The sequence below is a fragment of the Sprattus sprattus genome (genome assembly GCF_963457725.1).
Source record: "Sprattus sprattus genome assembly, chromosome: 5".
Lineage (NCBI taxonomy): Eukaryota > Metazoa > Chordata > Actinopteri > Clupeiformes > Clupeidae > Sprattus > Sprattus sprattus.
In genome coordinates this window covers 24801543-24828556 of record NC_137924.1, presented here as the reverse complement: position 1 = coordinate 24828556, position 27014 = coordinate 24801543, and the positions used below count along the sequence as shown (strand labels likewise).

At 40.5% G+C, this 27014-nt stretch overlaps 3 protein-coding genes across 7 annotated transcripts; 2 read left to right on the top strand and 1 right to left on the bottom strand.

Annotated features, from left to right (window-relative positions):
• Nucleotides 1-582: 582 nt before the first annotated feature.
• On the bottom strand, nucleotides 583-2746 carry tmem41aa (transmembrane protein 41aa; the record flags this gene model as incomplete). Its single annotated transcript, XM_080839896.1, has 5 exons — nucleotides 583-803; nucleotides 988-1126; nucleotides 1611-1772; nucleotides 1953-2103; nucleotides 2604-2746. The coding sequence occupies 5 exons, from the start codon at nucleotides 2744-2746 to the stop codon at nucleotides 583-585; spliced, it is 816 nt and encodes a 271-aa protein (XP_080696022.1).
• Nucleotides 2605-8029, top strand: ehhadh (enoyl-CoA, hydratase/3-hydroxyacyl CoA dehydrogenase). Of its 2 annotated transcripts, none has more exons than XM_080839895.1 (7): nucleotides 2605-2674; nucleotides 3792-3895; nucleotides 3994-4163; nucleotides 4570-4681; nucleotides 5181-5285; nucleotides 5724-6065; nucleotides 6309-8029. In XM_080839895.1, the coding sequence occupies exons 3-7, from the start codon at nucleotides 4023-4025 to the stop codon at nucleotides 7559-7561; spliced, it is 1953 nt and encodes a 650-aa protein (XP_080696021.1). In that variant the 5' UTR covers nucleotides 2605-2674; nucleotides 3792-3895; nucleotides 3994-4022; the 3' UTR covers nucleotides 7562-8029. The 2 variants fall into 2 exon arrangements, with proteins under 2 accessions (XP_080696021.1, XP_080696020.1); XM_080839894.1 differs by lacking the exon at nucleotides 2605-2674 and adding an exon at nucleotides 2879-3335.
• A 5175-nt stretch (nucleotides 8030-13204) lies between these two features.
• Nucleotides 13205-26118, top strand: LOC308366329 (splicing factor U2AF 35 kDa subunit-like). Of its 4 annotated transcripts, none has more exons than XM_080840004.1 (8): nucleotides 13205-13259; nucleotides 13953-14040; nucleotides 19734-19800; nucleotides 22054-22103; nucleotides 22259-22357; nucleotides 22513-22646; nucleotides 24874-24966; nucleotides 25660-26118. In XM_080840004.1, exons 1-8 carry the CDS (start codon nucleotides 13216-13218, stop codon nucleotides 25946-25948), a joined length of 864 nt encoding a protein of 287 aa, XP_080696130.1. In that variant the 5' UTR covers nucleotides 13205-13215; the 3' UTR covers nucleotides 25949-26118. The 4 variants fall into 4 exon arrangements, with proteins under 4 accessions (XP_080696130.1, XP_080696128.1, XP_080696129.1 ...); XM_080840002.1 differs by having other exon boundaries at nucleotides 24874-24996; XM_080840003.1 differs by having other exon boundaries at nucleotides 22045-22103.
• The last annotated feature ends 896 nt before the right edge of the window (nucleotides 26119-27014 follow it).

Below are 27014 nucleotides of genomic sequence, written 5' to 3'. Positions count from 1 at the left end.
CAAGTCATGCAGACATGGACCTCTAATCCACCTTCAGGTGTTGGTTTCCTATAAATCACTGCATGTTCATTCAAAATTAAGGCAGTGTCTTGATATTTGACTCTGGGGTTGTAAGAAAACTGGTTTGCAGACCTCAAGGCCTGTGATTTAAATAAGAGTGCTTTAGTTACGGATCACTGAACAGACTCACAAAGCTCAAGTCGAATGATTGTCCTTTTGAATATCAATATTCAGACACACATACCTTCAACATTGCACTTAAAACATTCTCTTCAAAATCTATTGTGATTACATTTATGGCCATAGTTCCTTTGGAGGCACATCTACATGGTCGCGGCCCACACTGTGGACATGCACCATCAGCAGCCATTACAACACATTCTCATTTTCAACACGGGTGTTCAGTGTATGACACAGGCCAGACCTCAAACAAACATCAGGGCACGGCCCCAAAGTGAACATCTCCCTTTTACTTATGGTCTTACCCTTGTTTTCAAATTAAAAAGTATCTTTCTGCGTAGAAAAACATTCTGCGTAGCAGTATAGTGCAGGTGTGGGTGATGGTGCACATCACCGGAAGGTTTATCTCGTCTTGCGGTCCTGGCCGACTCCGTTCTGCTCTGGGCCATCCAGCTTGAGGCGGCTCTGGCTGTAGCGGCGGATCAGGGCCCCGGGCAGCAGGGCCACACAGGCGATGGCCAGCAGCTGCAGCACTGTGCCCCAGGTGAACAGGTTGTCCAGCGAGGTGAGCTCCGACAGCATGGAGCCCGTCTGCACGCAGATGAAGTTGTATGGCATGAGACCTGTGGGGAAATGATGACAGACAAGAGAAATGGAAGTGAGATGCATGTCTGTGAATCAAACAATTTTAGTTAAGTGAATTCTACACAAACACAACATTTCTGAGGATTATAATACCCATGGGCACAGCTGCCCTTTACGCTAGCACATATACTAGTGTATTGTAACATTGAAACAAGTGCTTACCTATGAAGATGGAGAGAGCGAATAGTGTGACGGGAATGTTAACTATCGGTGCGGTCATGTTCAAGAACCAGTTTGGACTCATGGGGAAAAATCGAAGGAAAAGCAAATAGAAAAACAGGCTGTTCCGATTGTCCTCTACCTAAAAAGCAAAAGGTAGGAAATAATCAATTGTGAACTACTACTACCACCTGGTGGACTAAATGTAACTTAAAAGAAAGATGAAATGGATGTCCCAAGTTGTAGGGAAACTTTTAACCTGGGCCCTATTTTCCCATCTTTTTTGGTCCAAATTTTTACCAGAGACAAAAAGAATAATACAAAATCTGTCCAGAAAAAAAATGACTGTTGGGACCGAATGCCATTTGTCTTAATTACTAAGTAATTAGTAACAATGACCATTTCGCTCTGCTAGTTTAACATTGCAAGCCCCTTACTGTTACTACTAAATAAGCTAAGACTAAGCTATTTTGCACAATTACAAATGTCTGGTCTGGAAATTAAATGCAGGCTAAACCTGGAATAGGAATAACACACAACACATAAGAACACACATGAATATACACACATAGGATGTAATAAGAAGAACGGTGCAGTATTAATTAAAACCATGTTAATCTACACACCTTTTTCTGGAGCTTGTTTACTTTGTCTGGGAAGAGTCGTATGATGTGGTGTTTGCCAAAAGCTTGAGAAAGGAGGTAACAGAATGTGGCCCCCAGCGTGGTGAGGACACAGGCCAGCGGCAACCCTTGCCATGGCCCAAATAGAGCTCCAGCCAGGATGTTCTGAGAGAAACAGGAGAGGGTGGTTATATATGTGTAAACAACAGGCAGCAGAACACCTGTCAAATCTTGTCAGTGTTCTCTGAGTCCATGCAGTCCTCCCTAGGTTTCACTAGCTGGGCAAACTACCAAATGAAGGGCCATAGTGGCTCCGGTGTATGTTTGCAGGGAACCGGCTCTTACCAGGAATGAGGAGCCAGGAATTGCAAATGACTGCTTGTAGAGGTATGCACTGCAGAAAAGGAGCAGTACATAAGATGTGTGCTCTGTCCTGTAGGACTGCAGGAGCTCAGCCATCTCTTTGAGCTCCTCGAGGTCTGACGGGAACTTCAACCTTTGAACATATGAAAAATTGTCTGAGGTGTAATCTACAAAACTTCAGTAAATGACGTTCATTTATAACAAATGATTATAAAGTTAGTATATTTTACAGCAGTTACAAGTTATCGCTACATTTCAAATGAGTAGCTAAGCTATACAATGTACAATCTATAGACCCTTAAAGTATATACCAGCTAAAATCAGCTAACATCTCTTTTTAGCCTACACAGTCGTTTGTTTCCATAACTTTGTTAACGTCTTTCGAAACACTGTCTTCTGAGTGACTCGTCTCCGGCACAACTAGGCAAGCGTTAGCAACAGCTAGTGTCTAAATTCACATTATGCTGAACTATAATGCAAGATATATTGCAACCCAGACACCAATTGTAATCATTACTTGAATAAATACTGTGATTAGGCACAGCAGGTTATTATTGTGTAATGTACAGTTAGCAAACGTTGCTTAGCCAGCTGAGCTAGCCATTAGAGGTGGCAGTTGCCATTGTGCCAGACCTGTGTTCCACTGTCCTGAAGATTTCCGCGTCTTCATTTTCTACTCGAACCTGTCGGCGAAGAGGGGGGAGGTAGGTAGATAGCAAATAGAGGTAAAAAGTTGCCCCAATAACCACCAAAATTAAGCCTAAAACAGAGCGCATACTGACGAATCAGTAAAGGAGGATCGGAGCAGTGTGTCAGTGTCACCCACTACCAGTGGGAGTTTACAGTTACACGCTTAAGAGTCACGTGACAACACACTAAAAAGTTACGCTTCGTTTAGCATAGTTGTCGCCCCGTTGTACATAGAGTTATTTAATCTTTTTTAAAGTTCCGACGTTACAGAGACAACAGTCCGATAAAATAGCGTCTTAATGCATTAGTCAAATCAGTCATTCTCTTAAAATGGTTGAAATGAAGGGCGTCTTGACCACAAGTTGAGAAGTTAGCATCTGTCTGATGTGAACGAGCGGGCTTATAAACGATATGCTATATTAAAAGATAGCTGGTCCAATACAAATGGTCGAATAGCATGATTTGTAACTCTAATCTACTCCGTATCCACCAGGAAGTTCCTGACAGGACCACCCACAGACAAGATTGTGACATTCCAAAGTGCGGTTTTGAAGTTGCAAAATTAAGATCTCTCCCTTAGGGCGTTTCATGTTGAGGTATAATGGCTCGTTATGAACAGGTACAGGGAACTGTTGCATTGATTACACTGACGAATCCACCCGTAAATGCCCTTAGGTGAGTTGTATAGTTAAACCCGTACTCAAATGTAGTAAAAAAAAAAATACAGTTACCTTTGACCTATTTCGAACATTTAGGTTATAAAATGTAACAACAACATTGCAGGACGGCTAATATCAGATCCTAGTTACATTTTTTAAGTTAATTCAAGGATTGCTTCGATAAACACCATTGGGTGTTTTTTTCACTGCTGGGATTTTCTGTTTCGTGTTTAAAACAACGTGTAACTACAGTAATTATATCATATTTTTTTTAAGTTAACGCACACCTATCTCTTCACTTTGCCTTTAGAGTAGTGTTGGTTGCTGTTTTTATGTTTACTGTCACGTTTGTTTGCCAAGTTTGACGGTACTAGAAAACTTTGTTATGTTATGTTAGATCTACACCACATGAATGTATAATTGATCTGTGTCTGGACTGAACTGACATTTAAAATATGCTCATTTCTGCTAGTGCTGCAGTGCGCCGTGGCATTACAGAGACAGTGACTAGAGCCCTCCGTGACCCTGAGGTGAAGTCAGTGGTGATTTGCGGAGAAAATGGAGTTTTCTGTGGCGGTAAAGTACTTCTAAACCCTAACAGTGGAGCAATGAACATGGATCTGCCTACTCGTAAAATTATTTTTTAATTTAGATATATTCGTTCTTTACTTCAGGTGCAGACATCCGTGAATTTGCCAAACCTATGAGTGGCCCTCCTTTGGTGCCAATGATCGCTGCCATTGAGGAAGGTGAGAAGCCAGTAGTTGCGGCCATTGAGGGAGCAGCGTTTGGTGGAGGTCTGGAGCTGGCCCTTGGCTGCCACTACCGCATTGCTCATTCAAAGGTCAGTCTTGTGCGGCAGGCTGGTCAGGTGAAATGTCTGATGCATTTCTCACTGGGATTCAGCCTCTTCTGATATTATGTGAGCTCCTTTTGAAAGCAGCACCCTGCAGACTAGTTAGCATCAGTATTCCCAATAATAGGAAAGTATTTCAGAACTCAGTTTGGTGGTTCGGTGGATGTACTCTGTAAAGATGGCCCCTTTTACGAATGCCCTCTGAAAAATTGCTGTGCAGAATTCCTACTTTGGAAGTGTACCTGTTGTTAATCAATAACTCAGTATTAATTCCTTAGGTAGTTTAATCCTATGTAAATAGGCTAGCCTTTTTTCCACAGTATTGACTAATTCTGATAACTGTACATGCATCTGAGAGAAACCACACTTGTTATGTATGCTTGTTGTGTTGCAGGCACGTGTTGGACTTCCTGAGGTGACCCTGGGTCTTCTCCCTGCTGCTGGAGGCACGCAGCGTCTGCCCAGACTCATTGGGTTAGCTCCAGCCTTGGATCTAATCACTACAGGTACTGAACACAACCACTCATTGGGTTAGCTCCAGCCTTGGATCTCATCATTACAGGAACTGAACACAACCACTCACCGAAGCCCTGAAAATGCACTAGACAGCTCGTGGTCCGCAACAAATAAAAATCTATTAGGCTGGTAACCTGTGATCTTTTCTAAGTTGCTGCAGTGGAACAGTGGTGCTGCTGTGGTTCTATGCTCATTATTTATTTTCAGAATATTAACAAAACAATATAGGGGAGAATGAGATGCATGATTACAGCAGACCTTCAATTATTTGGACAGCCAACAGCAGTTTCCTCTCAGACAGGTGGCCATATGACCAAAAGAGGGCACTGTATGAACACAGTGTCTGAATACTATTGTTTTCTGTACAGCCTAGGAGATTCACGAGGGAGTGGGGAAGTTTATTATCTTATCAATCATTTTGGATCAGGGACAACATAGACTGTGGCATAATTGCATAACTTATAGATAATATTTCTTCCATTTTCACAGGGCGACATGTGACAGCTCAAGAGGCGCTGAAGCTTGGTATTGTAGACCAAGTGACTGACCAAAGCGCTCTAGACTTGGCCATACAGTTCGCCCAACAAGTTGTAGGTATGACATGCAGTCCACCAACGTAGATCTGCAAGATCAATTTGAGCCGTAATTGGTCTTTTTGGACTGAATGAAAAGTCAATGGGTCAATACTAATGGCATGTACTTGTTCAGTTATGTTACTGTGTTTGTGTTGGAACTTGATGCTTGACGGTTTTATTGAACCAGGTGAATCCATTGAATATACACACTAACACATCCCCCAGTTCCTTTGCACATGCTCTCAGTGACAGTACTAGCTGACCATTTGACAAACTAAAAACGATAGCAGCAGTAGTAGAATAAGCAACAGTAGAATTTGAAAAAAATTACAAATTGTATTGTCATTATTGTTTAGAATTGTTGTAGTATGCAGGATTAAACTAAGATAAGAGTTGTACATTTATATTCTTTAACCTTTGTCTAGTATACATATTATTTTCTAAACTTCTGCTGCAGGCCAACCCCTGCTCCCCCGTAAGCTGAGTACACGTCAGACTCCGTGCCCTCCAGATGTTGACGCCCTCCTGAAGGAGACCATGGCCCGAGTGAAGCAGCGCGCGCATGGCGCAATGGCACCCATAGCCTGTGTCCAGGCTGTCAGGGCAGCCGCCACCCTGCCATACGAGGCAGGCATGCAGAAGGAGCAGGAGCTGATGGCCACCCTGTTCCACTCTAGCCAGGCCCGTGCCATGCAATACTGCTTCTTTGCCCAGAGGGCTGTTGGGAGATGGAGTCTTTCCAGTGGGGCTCACAGTGGCAACAGCAAACCCAGACCTGTGAGCAAGGTAGCTGTTATAGGTGAGGGATGCTTTGCTGTCAGTCATTTTGAAAGGACATTGAATTGTGTCTGCTGCCAAAAACTTTAGAACAGTATCTGTGCTGATCTGTAATTTTCTGGAGAGAAAATGTGTCTCAGAAGGTGTCTCAAACAAATGATTAATATTGATGGTAATGTATGATGAGTCTTTACGTACACTTGGAGTTGCTAAGTGTAGGCCTACACAATATCAGCTGCTGAGAGATCCTTCTGTGTCTGAACAGGCCTTGGCACCATGGGAAGAGGCATCACTGTGGCTCTTGTGAAGGCTGGGATGTCTGTTTTAGCAGTGGAGACAAACATGAAGCAATTGGAAATTGGAAAACAAATGGTGTCAGCTATGCTCAAGCATGACGCTCAGAAAAGGAACGCAACTCCTCGTCTTGACCTTCTTCACTTTACCATAGACTTGCTCGAGCTAAAGAACACAGATCTGATCATTGAGGCTGTGTTTGAGGATATGACACTCAAGAAACAAGTTTTCAAGGAGCTTTCGTCTGTGTGCAAAGCCGATGCCTTCCTTTGCACCAATACGTCTGGTTTAGACGTGGATGAGCTTGCCGCCGTAACCAAGAGACCAGACCTGGTGGTGGGCATGCACTTCTTCGCCCCAGCGCATGTGATGAAGCTCCTCGAGGTCGTCCATGGAAGCCGATCCTCCCCTGAAGCTGTGGCAACAGCTATGCATCTGGGCAAGAGACTCGGGAAGGTCAGTGTGCTGGTGGGCAACTGCCCAGGTTTTGTGGGGAATCGCATGCTGAAGCCCTACCTGGAGCAGGCCAACTTCCTGCTGGAGGAAGGGGCCACTCCTGAGCTGGTGGATGGGGCCCTGGAGGAATTTGGCTTTCCCATGGGGGTTTTCAAAATGTCTGATCTGTCTGGGTTGGATGTTGGTTGGAGAATTCGGAAGGAAGCTGGGCTGACTGGGCCCAACGTTGACCCAAGAGATCCCCCGCGGAGGCGGCAGGGTCGCCGGTACAGCCCTTTGCCTGACCTGGTGTGCGAGCAGGGCCGTCTCGGGCAGAAGAATGGCCGTGGGTGGTACCTCTACGACAAGCCTGGGGGCCGAGTTGCAACACAAGATCCAAGCATCCACAAGTTCCTGGAGGAGTACAGGATCAAGCATGGCATCAGTCCTCGTCAAATTGACAGGCAGGAGGTGGTGGAGCGATGCCTTTTTGCCCTCATCAATGAAGGCTTCTGCAGCCTGGATGACGGCATCGCTGCTGGACCTGAAGACATCGACATGATCTACGTGTTTGGGTACGGTTGGCCGCGGCACAGGGGCGGGCCCATGTTCTACGCTGGGATGGTGGGATTGCCCAGGGTGCTGACGCGGCTGGAGCACTACTGGCAGGCCCACCCAGATGTGCCTCACCTGGAGCCCAGTCCTTTGCTGAGGAGGCTGGTGGCCAGTGGCAGCCCCCCCATCGACAAATGGAGGGATTTCCTCCAGCGACCCCACAGTCAACTTTGAGGATCAACCAAATCCTTAATAATAATAATAATAATAATAATTTTCAGTAAAAAAAAAGGTTTGTAACGGTACACAAAATTTACACTAAATAAAAAAAAAACAAATTTATTTTGATAATTGGCTCATTGGTCATAATTCTTATACTGTAAAAGTTAAGGCACTCAAATACTGGCATATTGTCAATAAGAAAAATAAATAACAAGAATAAACACAAATTTTTGTAATGCTCCATCCAGGGATGGACTCACAAGCAGGGCTTAATCCCCAAGGCTGACAGGGCCCTGGTTGACCGAGGAAGTCTGCCTTTATTTGTTTAGTGTAAATTCGCCCATGTCTCCATACTCGTACTTGGTGTGGGAAAAAGTGGTACAAATAAAAAAGTTGATTTCTATGATGTCAGGTTGCAGTCAAATTGCATATGTCAGAATGAGAGTTGTCTTAGACTAGAGACTATCATACTAATAATGATGATTTCTTTAATGCTTAAAAAGTGCTTCATACACAGAAATAAAACACTTTCCGTCCCATAGCCTACTGTTTGGATTTGTTGATGTGTTTTTATTTATCTATTTATCACAGAAAACCCTCACTTTTAATTGTCTCATTTTAACATTAAAACAAGCTCATATACAGTAACTTATGACAGTTCTTCATCTGGCTGGTAGGTAAACCAAACCAAACCTTTCCTTCCGGGGGTGTCGCAAGCCCTTTTTTGGGGAGCCCCCTCATTAAATGTGCTTCACTTGACTGTAGCTATCAGTATACCTTATTATTGTGGTTGAAAAAAACAATCTGCAATTGCACTATTGCGTAATACTACTCTCAGTAAAAGAAATCTTGGATTCATAAGCATATCATGCATTCTACAAACTCTGTTGCATCAACACATATTTGAGCTCAATAGGGAAAGGGGCCTTGGAGCGCCAAAAACTCACTCACACATTTGCTCTCCTTTCCTGCCCTTTGTGGGACATTCATTTAGTATGTATGTAAAACCTCACCACTGTGCCTACATCAAGGGGAAAGATGGCTTTCACAATCTGTGTGATTACCTGTTGTGCAAGAGTTTTTAAACAAAGTACCAGTGCATGTTGTCATTTACTTCTTTAATAATTAATTTCGTTCAATAATCTATCATTCTCTATTTAAATCATTTCACACATTGTTTATGTATCATTTCTTGAAATGTGTTTTCCAAAATTCATACAAGTTTTACAAGTCATACTACAAGATTTAGAACAATTTTGTTACTATCCCACAAACAGCAATTCTTTGGGAGAATCTGGAAAAAGTACAAGTACTTAGAAGTGGTCAGAGACAGGAAATATCGGTGAGAATAGAATGATTAGTTTCACACTGTAATTATTGACTTAAATGTTGTTTTAGTCACATTTTACCTGACCGTTTCTTATCTGTCAAGTGTGACAGAATCTTAATGAGCACACCAAAGTTGAAGAAGGGGCCGGAGGACGCGGTCAGGATTTCTTAGAGTTTATTTCAGAGTGGAGGCCCTCTAAGTTGGTGCTCAGAGAATGGCCTAACTGGTTGGAATATGTTGGCATCAGGGGAGACCACACCCTACAGGTGATTGTGGGGTGAGGCAGTGGGATGGTGCGGGTTAGCAGGAAGAGGCTATCTGGGGGGGAGGGGTTCACATGCTAATTGTTAAGGTCTCAGTGAGACAGACAGAGTACACATCCAAGGTTACAGATACAAATTATAAAAAATAACAGTATAATAGCTATTTTTCGGTTCCATCAGTCCCCCATATGAGCATTTCTATGCTCACACAAGAACCATGCAACAAGCAAATAAAAACCGCAAAAATCAATATGAGGTTCCATCAAGTGGATTTACACAGCACACATATGTATGCGATTTCTGTATACAACACCGAAAAGAAATGACTTGTAAATGAAAGGAAAGCAAAAAGAAAGTAAAGGAAATATGTGTAATCGAAGATGGATTTAGCAGTTTCAAACTGTTCTTCAGCTAAGTAATTACATTTACCATCATCAACCAAGGGCAATGTCCTGATTCAAGGCGTCTCTCCTTGAATGGATAACTTGCAAGACCTTGTGCCACAACTCAATGGCCCTCTGCCTAAACAGAGTTTGACCAATACCGAGATTAATAGAAGTTCCAAGAGAATACAGTGATACAAAAGTGTAGAAGATATGGCTTTCCCTGTCAAATGTGTCAGCTAACATGTCGATGAAAATCCATATGGCACACAGTAAATAGAGGAGGGTTTGCACGATGCCTGTGGTGGTCACCCTCACCTGACTTTGCAGCGAAGATGAGAGCCTGCTTGACTTCATATTCTTCATGTGACGCTTTAGGTAGGACACTGTGGCACAACTAGATGCCATCATCACAGCAAGACTCAGAAATAAATGCAGCAGTTCAGTCACATAACTGATGACAGAAACGTCTCGGAGCAGCACATTTTCTTGTGGATCTATGTCATTGTACATGCCTGTGGAATTGATTGTATTTTGTGACCATTCCAAAGAAGTTGAAAGAATCATCAAAATGCCATTAAAGGAAAAGAAAACCCATTCAAAGACCAACGCACAATATATGAAAAGTTTGATATTTGTCTTCAGCCAGAGGAAAAAATCCTTCTGTGCAGGAACAATCTGTGAGAAGTAGAAGACATTGAGCCATACGGTTGTTGTCATGCTAATCTCCACAATTTCTTTCAGTAGGCTGTGAACTATTTTATTATGAGTCGAGCTGCTGAACTGGAATATCATGATGATGTACTGAAGAAACAAGGCTTGAAGGATAGCTGAGCACATCACAACTTCTGCGAGCAGAATTCTTAAGGGTTGTTTGAAAGCCGCTGCACTTTTTGGAGAAAAAATGCAATAAATGAAAAATAGGTTGACAACCGTGCAACAGAGAGAGAGAGGTCCATTCAGCACCACAAATTCGAAGCGACCCATTTGAAGAGGATATTCTTCCATCGTGTGGGATAATTATGTGCTTCTTTTCTGGTGTCTGTCTCTTGCTCCTTTATTTGCAGGAAGGTTTTTATAGGAAGTACGGGTTAAATACTCTGTGTGGTAAAGTAATGCTCTGAGTTTGCATAGGCCTTTGTTTCTATTGTTTAGTTCCTTGAATTTCACATGCAAAATCATGTCTATGTAACACAATAGGGAGACAATACGTGGCATACTGGTCACTGAACACTGATCTTAAGCATTGTTTTATTAATGTAACATGATGACTACATATTTGCATTATAAGTGCATGATCAAAGTAGTTTGCTTATTTGTTGATTGATTGGATTTTCCATCAGGGACATAACTCCTATTTGCTTATGTTGATTTTGAAAGGATATCATGTTGTTTGATATCAAATTATGCTGGTCTTATTGCTGTTATTATCTAATTACAGCATACAATTGAATTAAATCCAAGGTAATTTTTTTATGATATAAGTTTGGGTAGTGTTGTGTTGTGCTGTGTTTGGTACAGTGTAGTGTCAACAAGAACTCTATGGACGTAATGTGAAAACCTTTCACACTGATATCTACAAAACTGAAAGTATACTATGAATGGGTCAATTCTTTGATGGTCACACAACTTTTTTTTTGTTTAAAAACTAAGATAATAAACCACTGAAATCAACATTGCCCAAAATCATGTCTATGTCACACAATAGGCAGACAAGACATGGCATACTGGTCACTGAACTATGATCTTAAGCGTTGTTTTACATGGTGACTACATATTTGCATTGTGCATAAGTGCATGATAAAAGTAGTTTGCATAATTGTTTATTGATTTGTATGTTCCATCAGGGACATAACTCCTATTTGCTTATGTTGATTTTGAAAGGATATTATGTTGTTTGATATCAAATTATGCTATTCTTTTGGACTGGTCTTATTGCTGTTATTATCTAATTACAGCATACAATTGAAATAAATCCATGGTAATTTTCTAGTTTTATGATATAGGCTTGGGTAGTGTTGTGTTTTGTTGTGCTGTGTTTGGTACAGTGTAGTGTCAACAAGAACTCCATGGACATAATGTGAAAACCTTTCACACTGATATCTACAAAACTGAAAGTATACTATAAATGGGTCAATTCTTTGATGGTCACACAACTTTTTTTTTGTTGAAAAACTAAAATAATGAACCACGGAAATCTACATTGCCCAAAATCATGTCTATAACACAAAAGGCAGACAAGACATGGCATACTGGTCACTGAACTATGATCTTAAGCGTTGTTTTACATGATGACTACATATTTGCATTGTGCATAAGTTCATGATAAAAGTAGTTTGCATAATTGTTTATTGATTTGTATTTTCCATCAGGGACATAACTCCTATTTGCTGTGTTGATTTTGAAGAACATCATGTTGTTTGATATCAAATTATGCCATTCTTTTGGACTGGTCTTATTGCTGTTATAATCTAATTACAATTGAAATAAATCCAGGGTAATTTTCTAGTTTTATGATATAGGTTTGGGTAGTGTTGTGTTGTGCTGTGTTTGGTACAGTGTAGTGTCAACAAGAACTCTATGGACATACAGCCGCGGAAAAAATTAACAGACCACTTCAAAATGATCAGTTTCTTTGGTTTTACTATTTATTGGGATGTGTTAAAGTAAATTGAACATTTTTGTTTTATTCTATAAACTACTGACAACATTTCTACCAAATAAAAATATTGTCATTTAAAGCATTAATTTGCAGCAAAATGACAATTGGTCAAAATAGCATTTTTTTTTTTATTCCACCAAATATTTATTTCTGAACTCTTGTTAAGTTAAAACATTAGTAGGCTATTGCATTGTTTAAAAATGAATATGAACTTGTTTTTTTTTTTTTTGCATTATTCGAGATCTGAGAACACTGCATCTTTTTTGGTACGTTGACCAATTGTCATTTTTCTGCAAATAAATGCTCAAAATGACAAAAAAAATATTTTAAATTTGGTAGAAATGTTGTCAGTAGTTTAAAAAATAAAAGAACAAACATTTTCAATTTACTTTAACACATTTCACTAAAAAGTAAAACCAGAGAAACGAAGTGTGGTCTCTTTTTCGCGGCTGTAATGTGAAAACCTTTCACACTGATATCTACAAAACTGAAAGTAGGCTATACTATAAATGGGTCAATTCTTTGATGGTCACACAACTTTTTTTTTTTGTTTAACAACTAAAATAATGAACCACTGAAATCTACATTGCCTAAAATATGAAGCCCCGTTAAAGTTAGTGACCCTCTGCCAACTGAAAACTTATTTGCCCTAGCTGGCTTCAGATACAAATACTTAGCGGATGTTTTAACGAAGGCTTTATGTGATGCAGAAGTTATATTGTTGCCAAAGACCAGTTTATAAATGTAATCTTCTTTCATCATCTGAGCTGTCCTACTGTCCTATTACTCCATCACCGGGTTCAGCAGAGACGACATGAGCAAGCCAAAAAAAAAAGTCGCCTCATGCAACTCAATGACCAAAATAGTTATATAAAATCTTTCAAGTCTTGAGTTGCAATGGATGGGGATGTTAGTAGGTCTGTTTATGTAGAGACCATAGAGGTCAGTATTCGAAAAACGTTTTGTTTCACTTAGGACAAAAAGGAAATGACGTTGTTCAATGCAAATGATTTTTGACGAATTCAAACATGGCGGAATACTTGGCGTCCATTTTCGGAACAGAGAAAGATAAGTGAGTTACATTAATTAATTTATTTCTAAATCAGTATTATTATGTGTAGACCAAGCAGTCGTATGAGATGTGTAGAAACCATTAACCGCTTCGGAATTAACCGCACAGAAACTGCGGATGCAGACTAACGTTCTAACACGCTAACCAACTAGCGAAGACGCGAATGCTAACTAGCTGGCTAGCTAGTTTAGCTAACTCGCATGCTTCTTTCCATGGCTTGTTTTGTAGCAAGTTACGCGCGCCTATGTGTATTTGAATCAACTTTATTTATATAATATGGTTATTTAACGTTAGTGGGCTATACTGCAAACTATGTGTGTCAATATATCTAGCTAAGTTAGCTAAGAGGTTACTTATAATGGCTAGCTAGCTGCAAACTGGTCATTATTCATTCATTGCGCTTCACCCTGTTGTGATATTTTGAGTATTGCAGCAACGTTTCACCTCAACTGATCATGTTACTGTAAAACAAAGACCAACTTGCCCTGTAATAAGTCATTGTTGACGTCGTGTCGTCATTTTACCTACAACCATGTGTAGTTGTATTCAGAATCATATACTGTTGGCCTTGTTTGGGAAACGTTGTTGCTCTGCCTAACGTTACTGTTTGTAGCTCTGCAGACGAGGGAAAGAAGGCTTTCATTCATGAAAGTACCATGTGCCTAAGCATTTGTGGTTATTTTCTTTTTACAGGGTCAATTGCTCATTTTACTTCAAAATCGGAGCATGCCGTCATGGGGATCGATGTTCCAGACTCCACAACAAGCCAACTTTCAGCCAAGTAAGGATCCCTTGTTTTATTATTACTAGTGCAGTGCCCGTAGGAATTATGCATTCTGTAGTGTTAGCAGACGTAGGTGTAGCTGTTGGGTAGTGTAATAGCAAGACATATTTGCACTCCACATAGGTAAGCTACAGGTTACACTGAAGTGTTATTGTGATGCATGTTTCCTTTTCATTAAGAAATGTTTTAATGTTAGCCTTTTTGGAGATATACCAACAAATAAAGTTTGAGATTATGTAGTGGATGCAGTTGAATATAGACGTCAACGTTGCTGTCTAAACTATAAACTAAATGTCATAAAGAAAGAAATGATTTAAAATGAAGTTATGGTTGAAATAGGATCACTTCTTTATTGTAAGGGTAAGTGTAGGGTAAGAAGGGTCATGCAGTTGGACTCAAATGTAGGTTCATTGTATTGAATGTATGTAGCCTACTGTACTGTATGACTTCGATGATGCTAGCTTTGACAGCCCACTCTCAGACAGATCGTAAGCTAATAAATGTCCTTACAATGGGAACACAGTTTAAATACTCTGACTGGAGATGGCGTTACTATCCCCCACCCGAATTCAGTGCAGGACTGGGAGGATAACATGACAACGTGGGCCAACATAATTTACAGCGAGATTTGCGCTGACTGGAGATGGCGTTACTATCCCCCACCCGAATTCAGTGCACAGTGCACGTTCGATGCACGTCAATAGGCTAGCTAATTTCACAGCAATTAACGTGAACAGGTTAAATTTACTTACAGATGAGCAGGCCTACTCCAGACGTCGAAGTGTGTGTTCATCGAAGTGTGTGTTCCTCATGAATAGCCTACACACTATAGGACATTTTACGCCAAAATCGCTGGTCTATGTCACAATGTATTGGCTCCCGTTGAAATGCATTGGGTTTAGAAATCGCGTCGCTAAACCCAATGCATTTCAATGCACGGCAAACGGTATACTAATAAACAATATGAATATTTTTGATGGATTACTATTCCCTGTCTGTTAGATGACTGTACAACAGACATTACTTTGAAACTTAATATAAAGAAGCTTAAAAATAAACGAATAGATAAAATCAATCACTGTTTTAAGATTACCTGAGCAAAAGTCTGTATCTGTTCACCAAGAAGAATTTGAATGCGAACCTCCTGTATCATATCCATATCCTCCTGTATCATATCTGTATCATATCCAACGCTATTCTGAACTTTGAGTGAAGGCAGGATAGTTTAATAACGCTACGCGTTTGATTGTGACGTCACTACCCATAGTGCCGACGGGAGGGGAAACGATAACCCATTGTTTCCTATGGGAAACGGTAAAATACAGTTATCTCGAAAACTATAATTTCAAAAATCTTCAAAATCAAGGAGGCACAGGTTCATGACATGCGTAAGCTACATGCGAAATCTCATAACTAACGTAACTACCGTCAGTGAGATACGCCCTAGACTGACAGACTGACACGCAGAGATTCCTGGATTTATAGATAGATAACTAGTTTTCGCCAATGTAATAGTTTGTGAATTGAAGATATTCACCTTACACTCCTGTGTTATGAGAATCCTAGACACACGTCCCATGTTCTATTAGGACATACCTTGCAGTACTTTTTTAGTCATTTCATACTTAATCAGTACTTGTTCCTGTAGCCGTTTAGTAAATATAGGTTTCACGCTATGGGATTAGCCTGTAGTTGGTTCATTTTATGTGGGCGATTACGCTAATGTGAATATATGTATTAGGTTTGTAATTCGTTTTTTTTGTGAGGAAAAGGCTAAAAATAAACCTTAAAGTAGGCCAGTATCTGCTCTGGGACCAGTAGAGGGTGATATTGAATGAATTATACATACATGAGTAAAATGCCAAGACCTGGTCTTTGTGCTGTTCCATAGATGGGGTGCCCCATAGAGGTCGACCATTTTTGGTTTCTTCTTTTAGATCTCTGTCAGCGTCCATATTATTCGAACACCCCTTCCTACATCTGTTTCTTGATAATCCCTTGATAATCTTTTTTTTTCAGTTCTCTCAGCAGAGCTTCTATATCTAGGCTAGCCAGCGGTGCAGAGGGGATTTTTGAACTGGGGGGGACGCTAACATCGCCTAATCAGCTGTGCAGAGTTATTAACTGATGATTGTCGCCTTACTTAGGGAGAGTGGTGTGGACGGATCGGGGTCACTATGAATCTGGGGGGGACATGTCCCCCCCCGTCCCCAGTGTTATGTGCGCCCCTGAGGCTAGCGTCATCTTGTGTGAAACACAATGCAAAGATGGCAGTTGACTCCTATTTCTAAATGTATCTTTTCTAGATTAATCTTAGGGGCGCCATTGCAGCACAATGACCAAATTGTTCCTTTTTGAACCTAAATTACTTCCAATGTGAATTGGGCCTAAAAAAAAATTAGTTTTGGTTCCGGTTTCCGACCGACCCTGTCAATTTATGTGCGACCCAAATTATTTTATGAGCTTGGGGGAAAAAAAAAACCACAAGGCAGACTATAATTTTTTTAGGTAGACTATTACGTTTTTGTACAGCACCTCTTCATTCTGTACAAGGATGAGCGCATTTTCTCGTGAAAACAACGACTTCAAAAAGATCACATATAAACCGTATTATGATTCGTCCCTTGCGCCGGTAACGCGCCAATAGGATTGGCCGTACTTTTTTTTTTTTTTTTAAATGCCGTTACCAATGTTGACAAGTGACTAGCGGTGAAGTTCGTGGCTGCTGAAGCACCGACTCTTTCAGTGTCAGATTTACAAATATATGAACCCAATAGAGTAGCTTAAATCACCATTCAATTGGCAGCTTGCACATTGACAACTGGTTGTTTTTCATATTTCATATCAGCATTCTTTACACACACATTGGTAAGGTATACAGTTGGCAGTTGCTAGCTTGTGATAAACTCTTGTTAATATCTGGATATGTGAACTCGTGAATATGAACTGTTTCATACGAAGTTACACAGGCACCCTGAGGGTTTAAGTTCCCACTACAATTGTATAGTTAAATCGAAGAGGCTATAACATCAGCTAGATAACTAGCCATCATTTCATGCAAATTGAACTCTTCCATTTAAATCGTTGAAGGTAACTCAAAGTGTCCTTAGCCATAGAAATATATATAGTGTTTATTTCTATGGTCCTTAGCTAGTAAACTAGCATAGCAACTACTTAAACGTATCAACCAGGAAACAACTTCAGCTGGAAAGTTTAATCCCTCAAAATCAGCTCACCAATAAAAAGCAGTCAAAGTGGGTTCAAAGTGATCACAACCACTTGTATGATGTTAAATGGCTTCGCATAGATATTAAACAATCCTCAGATAAATAATGTGAAATCAACGGAGCAAGGGCTTACTCTAATAACGATGTAATGTTAGCGAATGAGGGGTGAGAAGCTCCCCCTTGCTAATATTTAGTCTCCGCTGTTCGTCCAAAGCATATTCTTGGGGTTCCAAATAGCAATTTGGCTTTGAAAGTGAGAAGACGATCGAGCTATCTTCTGTCCTGTATTTTGAAACAAACATTTTAGCTTCAGCATTGGTCTCCCACCATTATTTATATCACTTTACATTTCGATTGAAAGTCCCGTTTTCAAGCTCCCGCACGCCCCCTTCATTGAGGCAGAGATACTGCTTTTTCACTGCGGTTTTAAGATCAGCAAGTCTAAATAGCTTCTACACAGACGTGAAATACATTAACTTTTATATGGATAGAAAGGGCATATAATAAAGGTGTCTACAAATATGACGGTGGTAACAGACAATGAGAAAGCAAAAGGCATGCACTCAACCCAGTTTGAGAGGATTGCGCCATCTGCAGAGACGCAACTCGTCGCTGCCTCACCTCACGTGTCTCCTCAGCGATTTTGATTATAAAAATGCTTAAAATAATTCGAATCCTACAGATATTACATATATACCATAGATCAGTAGATACATATTCATATTTATTTTATGTTGACTAATGTTCAGTGCTTAGTGACCATGTGTTTGGGTAATAAAACACTTTTTCGTGTATGTCTGTGTATAATTGTGTGCAACAGGGAAAAGAGAAAATTATAAACTCAAAATAGGCCTACTGCAGTTATTTTGCAGAAAAACATGTCCTAATATGACCTAGATTGCATCTCAGAGCACGTGAACTCTCTGGCTTTTCAGACCCCCCGCCTAAAAATGTTTTATTTTCCCTTGCTACTATTTTATGAATCACAATGTTGCCAGCTCTGCACACTGGCCGAGGCCCTGTCAGATGATGGTATGGATTTTTACATGTGGGAGTTACATCCTGGAGCCCAAACATCAACTTTCATCTACTGTGCAGGTCAGGCTGTCTCTCTCGTGTGGTGATCCCATAGAGCTGGACTACTACCGGGCACCTTTTGGGAGGCAAGATCTCTGTGCACACTGTGGCGGGCCTCAAGGCAACACCTGCCTAGCCCTGTTATTGAAATTTAAGACGGTCTTGCCCTGCTGCCACATTTGTATTGGGGCTGGAAAAAAGCACATTGTGGCCAGACCCTATGGCAAGCAGAAATGAGCAGTGTTCATGTGGTTTAAAGAGGCCCTGCAGTTGTATTTTCCTTAATTTAACTTAGTGTTAGTGTTAGTGTTATTCAACCCATAGCCCTGTTGTGCGAGGTCACCATGTGCTGTCTGTGGGAAAACAATGAGAAAATGTGGTACAATATAGAGCGAATAGTGACCTGGAAGAGTTTGCCTAATGGGCCAGTTGGCTTTTGTTTCAGTTTCAGTTTTAATGTCCCATGAATAGGTTAGCTTTAGCTGACAGACCTCTATTTGCTCTCGGTTGTACCAATGTTTTTCCTACTAATAGCAGGCAGTAATGTCGGACAACAGGGCTATGAGACGCAGAACACCAGAGTTACACTTTATCTAAACAGCTTCGGAGTCATTCATGATTTTAAAACATTTTCCGGGTTGATTGGATGTTGTCTCGCTAATATGCTGGGAGTATCCATTGCTGCTGTAAAAAATAAAAAATACAAAAAAAATCTACCTATCACTCGCTGCCACTGGAAAAATAAAAAAATAAAAAAAAATAAAATAAATTCCCTACCTACCCATGTCCTCAACTGACAACCAACAGGAACCAAACTTTTTTTTTTTTTTAGGCCTTGGCTGTGTAAATAAACGAAGAAGACTAATTATATACATGTAATTCGCAGCACACTGGTTTCAGAAATCAATGCGTCATGGAAATAGGGTTCACTTCCCTGCCCTTCAGTAGTTTTTAGAACAGTTACATTCTGAAAAAGGCACTGGAATTTTCGTGGTGTCAGAAATGGTGGAGGCATTTTCCTATGAGGCCTGTAACACATTGTCATCAAGGCTGTTCGGGGAATACAGAAATCACTGAAAAGCCACCGACAGTTTAAGGGATTTTGAACTAACTGGTTGAAGTATTGGTTTAGATTTGTTAGCCATACTGGCTGATACATTTTTTTTCAGGTGCGGTAGTGTTCTCCACTGTTTAACCGTTTCTGTTTGTGTGCATTGCTCAGCCTCAGCCAATTTACTCAACCCTCTTTGTACTGCACATAACCTTTAGGAAGGCAACGATGGAGTAGTCAGATATGATCTGTTCAAATCCTGTTGTTCTGAATGCTGACTGAACTTTCTGTAACCTTCCATGTTGCTTAAAATTTTGCGATGTTTTGTGTTTCAGACTATTGCCCTCTTGAATATTTACCGAAACCCTCAAAACTCTGCCCAGTCTGCTGATGGTCTGCGCAGTAAGTTTTTACTTGGTCTGAATGTTGTATGCCTGCAGTTTGTGTACTGAGAAGGTGTTTGTCCCTTTAGTCTTCTAAATCCTTGTCTGTATTAACTGAAGAACACCCTATAACAAAAATACCCTTAGATATGTTGAAGTTTTAGTTTTCCTGTATAAGATAAAAAGCCTTATGCTAAAGAAGCAGTCTGCAATTCTGTGTCTGTTTCAGAAAAGCTTATTGATACTCAATCTTAGCCACTGTTTGTTTACCATTTACAGAGCCAGGACTGTGTACAAACAGAACTAAAGACAGCTAGAGGACTGAGGAGCAATTTGCAAAATTTTACAAAAAGTGTATGGGTTTAGAATTGCGGACTGCACCCTTGAGTTTTTAGATATAAATTCCCCTAAATTATGGCTCAGAATGCACTATGGTGTACACTGGTGATCTCTCCCAAAACTAGTCACAACATCTCAAAACTAAAGTAGCTGTATTTTGTGACACAACCCCCTGAATAAACCTCTTGTTTACTTTGTCAGGGTCACCTGAGACTGAGGTGAATGCAATTCCTCCACTTTTTCTCTTTCAAAAGTAAAACTATGGCATGCTGAACTAGCCCGGAGTTGAAGCCCATAGTCGTTCATTAGTGAGTTTGGGGAAAGTTGTCAGAGTTGACCTCAAAGCCCTGGCAGGTTTTCTTAACCTTGTGTAACCCGATCCAAATAAACATCATGAATAGGTTCTGGCCACGCTCCATTTGGGAATTGTTTCCAGTTGTTGCATCCTAATGGATGTAGACTTCAGGCTAATTTTGAAACAATTGGATCAGCCTTAATCCAATCAGCGTTGACCACTATAGGCTTGCTTTACCTCCTACGCTACTAATGGTGCAAGCTGATGTATTGGGCTTTTCCCAAAATGTGGTTGGCTGTTGGGCAGCAATGTCTTTGCCCACTGTGTGGAAATATTTTCAAATAGCCGGCCAAAGGAGACTTGGGTTCTTGGCCCATGTTGTACGCAGGCCATATCAAGAGAGGCTTATATGTTTTGCCAGAATTATGACTGAAAAATGCTGTCAAACAAACCCTTGGTGTTTGTCTTCAATTTAGTCTGCCATCATTATTTTTTACTGATGGGCATGATTTTGCATAATTTTTTAGAAAATAAGTGGTTACTTTTATGTTTGCATATGGTGTTGAGCTTATGATATAAAATTTGTTTGGGATCTTCAATAAAAAAGATCAATTTTCACAATTAGTTAAGAGTTATTATTGGCATGATAATCCAATGTGACTACGTACCTCCTAATGGAGCATGTTGTCACAAAAACACATTTTAAAGTTAATGCATAGTAATTTGGCACTGAAACACATTGCACGTATTGTATTACAACACAATGAATATCATCATCAGCATTATTACTTATTCTGGGAGACTTGACTGAGCACAGTGCTCTTTTGCAGCAATGCCCTGAATATGAAATATGTGCCGAAGACTTGGGTCTTTCCTTTGGAACATTATGGCCGTTATGATGTATCGTTAGCGGTATTGTGAGAACTTGAAACAATATAGCTCATCTTCGTGTAATTCCTTTGACTTGGTAAGTTTTCCTGTGTTTGTATAGTGTGCTGGGAATGTTTAAATTGATTCTCTGGTTTCCAAAAGGCTTTTAATTCTTAAAAAAATGGGAGTGTGACCGTTTATTGTCCCTTCTAGTTACCATACCCAAGCCATGAGGGCGTTAGGAAATGTCCCTGCATTTAATGCATTCTGATTCCATTAAGCACTACCTTGTTAAACATACTTTAAAGTTGTATGTTGCATTGCACACTTGGCTACTCATAATTAAATGTAAATGGCTTCTGTTAGCCAAAGTACATAGTAACAGTCACTCGGAGTCATAAAACCAAATAGTTTGTTATGGCTTAATGCATTTACTAGTGAGGACATTAGATGTGTGCCCTGTAAAAAAGTGTTTGTCATTTGACCATCTAAAAGGACAAACAGTAGTCTTTTTATCCATGCTTATGTGGCACTTCTGTTTCCTCTTTATGTGGATGTGGTGATCTTGAATAGCTGATCATTATAGGCTTACAGGTTCTACAAGCACAGATACTCTGGTGGAGTGAGATAAAGAATACTGGGTTAGTGTTGTATGTTCTTGTAAACAAATCTAGTTCTATAGTCTTACAGAAAGGGCCCCTTAAATGTGCTTGAAAGTCGTACCTTATGCTCTAAGTTGTTTGTTTTTCTCCCTTGTTGTGTGTGCAGGCACAGTCAGTGATGTGGAGATGCAGGAGCATTATGATGACTTCTTTGAGGTGAGTGCCCCGTATCACTGTTTGTGTGGGGATCTGTTTCTCTCATAGCAAATGTCTGTACCTTTGGTAAGACTTTGTGTGTGTTCGTATGAAAGAGCACGTTTGGATTCAGAGGTCACTCTTATCTCACCACCCATCCCCTTCTTACCCCACAGGAAGTGTTCACAGAGATGGAAGAGAAATACGGAGAGGTGGAAGAGATGAACGTGTGCGATAACCTGGGAGATCACTTGGTGGGAAATGTGTATGTAAAGGTGAGTGAACCTGTTTCTGAGTTCCTAGAGCAACGTAGGTCTGTGGCCCATCATACTGACATTTGAGTGCACAAGTCTGCTTCTGCTGGTAATCAGGTAAATGTAGGCATTTTTCGGTGAACTTGGGATGTGTGTGTGTACTTTTTCCCATATAGTTCCGTCGTGAAGAGGATGCAGAGAAAGCAGTCATTGACCTTAATAACCGCTGGTTTAACGGGCAGCCCATCCATGCAGAGCTGTCTCCAGTCACCGACTTCAGAGAAGCCTGCTGTCGTCAGTATGAGATGGGGTCAGTGAAAAATTTAAAAAAAGTTTAACGCTTCATTGCTTCCAGAAACTGAAGAGGACGTAGAGTCCAGAGCTGCGGTTAAATAGTCTTTTTTTGCTCAAATTTCAGTTTAATTTATCAAACTAATATTTTCTATATAGTATTAACATTTTTCTTTATTAGGTTATTTTAATTGTGTGAGTGGTTGTTATGGTTACTTGAATGTCCAGCGCTCAGCTGAAGCAGGCTGAACCAGACATACATATATAGATAGATAGATAGATAGATATCTATATACAGTTAGGTCCATAAATATTTGGACATTGACACAATTTTCATCTTTTTGGCTCTGTACACTACAACCAAAAACAACCAATATGTCATTTAAGTGCAGACTTTCAGCTTTAATTTGAGGGTATTTGCATCCAAATCAGGTGAACGGTGTAGGAATTACAACATATTATATATGTGGCCCCCCCTTTTTGAGGGACCAAAAGTAATTGGACAAACTAACATAATCATTAATCTAATTGTCACTTTTAATTCTTGGTTGCAAATCCATTGCAGTCAACAATGACAATTGGCTGCTCCGCTATTCCATGGCCAGGGGTGTGTTATTCCCTCGCTTTTTTTCATTTACCAGGCTGTACAAGGTGCAGACAAAAGGTTTAGAGTTAATTTCAAGTGTTGTATTTGCATTTGGAATCTGTTGCTGTCAACTCTCAGTATGATATTCAAAGAGCTGTCACTATCAGTGAAGCAATCCATCATTAGGCTGAAAAATTGAAACAAATCCATCAGAGAGATAGCAAAAACATTAGGTGGGGCCAAATCAACTGTTTGGTACATTCTTAAAAAGAACACACTGCTGAGCTCAGCAACACCAAAAGACCAGGAAGACCACGGAAAACAACTGTGGTGGATGACAGAAGAAATATTTCTCTGGTGAAGAAAAACCCCTTCACAACTGTTTGCCAGATCAAGAACACCCTCCAGGAGGTAGGCGTATCTGTGTCAAAGTCAACCGTCAAAAGAAGACTTCACCAGAGTCAATACAGAGGGTTCACCACAAGATGTAAACCATTGGTGAGCCTCAAAAACAGGAAGACCAGATTAGAGTTAACCAAAAAACATCTAAAAGAGCCTGATCGATTCTGGAACAACATCCGATAGACAGATACAAAGCTCAACTTGTACCAGAATGATAGGAAGAGAAGAGTATGGAGAAGGGAAGGAACTGCTCATGATCCAAAGCATACCACCTCATCAGTGAAGCATGGTGGAGGTAGTGTTATGGCGTGGCCATGTATGGCTGCTAATGGAACTGGTTCCCTTGTATTTATTGATGATGTGACTGCTGATGAAAGCAGCAGGATGAATTCTGAGGTGTTTGGGGCAATATTATCTGCTCATATTCAGCCAAATGCTTCAGAACACATTGGACAGCGCTTCACAGTGCAGATGGACAATGACCCGAAGCATACTGCGAAAGCAACCAAATAGTTTTTTAAGGCAAATAAGTGTAATGTTCTGCAATGGCAAGTCAATCACCCAACCTGAATCCAATTGAGCATGCATTTCACTTGCTGAAGACAAAACTGAAGGGAAAATGCCCCAAGAACAAGCAGGAACTGAAGACAGTTGCAGTACAGGCCTGGCAGAGCATCACCAGGGACAAAACCCAGCGTCTGGTGATGTCTATGGGTTCCAGACTTCAGGCTGTCATTGACTGCAATGGATTTGCAACCAAGAATTAAAAGTGACAATTAGATTAATGATTATGTTAGTTTGTCCAATTACTTTTGGTCCCCTAAAAAAAGGGTGCTTCATATCAAATGTGTTCTAATTCCTACACCGTTCACCTGATTTGGATGTAAATACCCTCAAATTAAAGCTGAAAGTCTGCACTTAAAGCACATTGATTGCTTCATTTCAAGTCCATTGTGGTGGTGTACAGAGTCAAAATGATGAAAATTGTGGCAATGTCCGAATATTTATGGACCTAACTGTATGTCTATGGGTTGAACACACTTAATACTGTTTTTGTCCCTTCAGCATAGAGGCAGCTGGTTTTTCCATACATTATAGATCATGGAAATCCAGCTATTTTGGTAATGGAAGTCAGTGAATTTGACTTAGTAATGGGAACCCTGAGACAGGATGACATTTGTTTTGACTTTTCGACTGCAGCCCCAACTTTCCTCTTGATTTGCATTGGACTAACTGCAGTACTCCTCTTTCCCTGCAGGGAGTGCACTCGAGGCGGTTTCTGCAATTTCATGCACCTTAAACCCATCTCTCGGGAATTGAGGCGAGAGCTGTATGGTCGTCGCAAGAAGAGGTGCGTGGGAGGGGGAAAAGAAACCACATGGTATGAGTACTGAAGGATTTTGAGCACAGTAATACCTCAGAGTCCTCTTTCATTACAGTTTGAGTAGCTGTTGAAGTCAGTGTGTTAAGTTTGCAAAAGGATGTGAGGAGGGAGGGAAACTTTTGTTAAAGTCAGAAGACTGAGTTCAAACCCAAGGAATGATTTAAGTTCTTTATGTCAAGAATGCTTCTTATGGGGGATTGGATGTCAGGGAGTCAGCTAATTATAACGTTGCCTGCTTAAAAATGTACCTCCTAACATTGTTTTAAACCAGCGTTGGTTAGGCCATGATCACTGCTGCAATGTAATACTGTTTGGTAATTGGCCTTGCGTGTGAAGCTGGATGTAAGTTCCATTATCACCATCTGGGCTTTTGCATTTTCTTTTTTTTCCCTTTTTAAGACATAAAATTAAACAAACCAACATATTGGAAGGAAGTGAAACGGTTGTATGTACAGAAAGGTTAGAGAAGCTGCCCAGGAATGGCTCCGGTTACTGAAACTCAGATTATGCCAACAGGTATTAAGTTTCTAGACACCCTGTCCCTTGGCTAGTTACATAGAGTAACCAAAGGTCTTAGGTTGCTGACCTAGGAGAGTTTTGGGTGTTGTGGGCCATTTACTGGGCATCTACTCATCATCATCTTACTGTTTTGTTAAGCAGGCATCGCTCACGATCACGATCCAGGGAACGCCGCTCTCGCTCCCGGGACCGTGGTAGAGGAGGTGGAGGAGGAGGAGCCGGCGGTGGCGGTGGTGGTGGTGGTGGTGGCGGCGGCAGTGATCGAGGTGGTGGTGGTGGAGGTGGCGGCGATCGAGGTGGTGGCGGCGGAGGCGATCGAGGTGGTGGCGGCGGAGGCGATCGAGGTGGTGGCGGTGGCGGCGGACGGGAAGGAGGCAGAGATCGAGAGAGACGGAGGTCACGGGACCGGGAACGTTCTGGAAGATTTTAAATGTGGCTCAAACCCTTACCATCCCCCTCCTCTCTTGGGTGTAGAAATAGTCTCACTATGACCAAAATGTGATTAAAATGTTGGATATGTCTCTCTCTCTCGCGCGCGTTTTTTTTTTTTTTCCTTTTTAGTAACGACTTGCCTTCTCAATAAAAAAAGTTTTTTGGTGAGTGTTGTACAGTGCTTATTTTTCCATCAGGCTTTTTCAATTGGCTCTGTTGGTGGAACATATGTCCCAGATAACCTTTATCAGAATTGTGTAAAGTGTTTGGAGGATACACCTTAATGTACTAAATGGAAAATGTATTTAATCAGTTTTGTATATGCATTTTTAAGAAACCAGATGAATTGCATCACTATGTTGGGAGGTTGTCCTTACTGTAAGTTTGCGTATGATTAACACGTAACTCTTTATCAATGCCAATGTTTTGTTGACACACCATATTAGGGAATAAAGGGAAAAGTATTTCGTACTCAGTAGTTAAACCACAAATATGTTCTCATTCTCATTTTGTGTAGGTCTGTTTTATTCAGTGAAGTATTTATTTTACTTTTTATGTTTTTTAGTGATCTCTTATATGTTGTGTAACAGAAGTCTAGAAAACTGCCTGATCAGATTTTAAAACAGCGGTTGTGTGTTAGACAGAAAGCCATACGCTCCTTAAAGACTTTTTCAAAACTGTCCTGTGCGAATATGAGAAGTACCGTAGGTCTTGAAATGGTGGTACGTCCAAGTAGACGTAAAAAAAACCTGGCAAACGCTTGGGGAGAAACATTAGCACTGCATTGCAACCTTCTTGAAAACATAAATGTTTTCAATAGGTAAAGATTATTGGACATTGTTATTAATGGACGCGAGAATAAATAACGACGATACTTAAACGCGTTTAAATACGAATTGGTAGCCCTCAAATCATAATGGAAGTGAAAGTGTGATATATATATATATATAAGTAGTAATATATTTGACTACTTAAATTCAATTATGTTTAAACAACATTGTCAGCTAAATATGGATTATAAATTACAGGAACTCGTTTGTTTACTCTCGTCGTGATCACAAGAT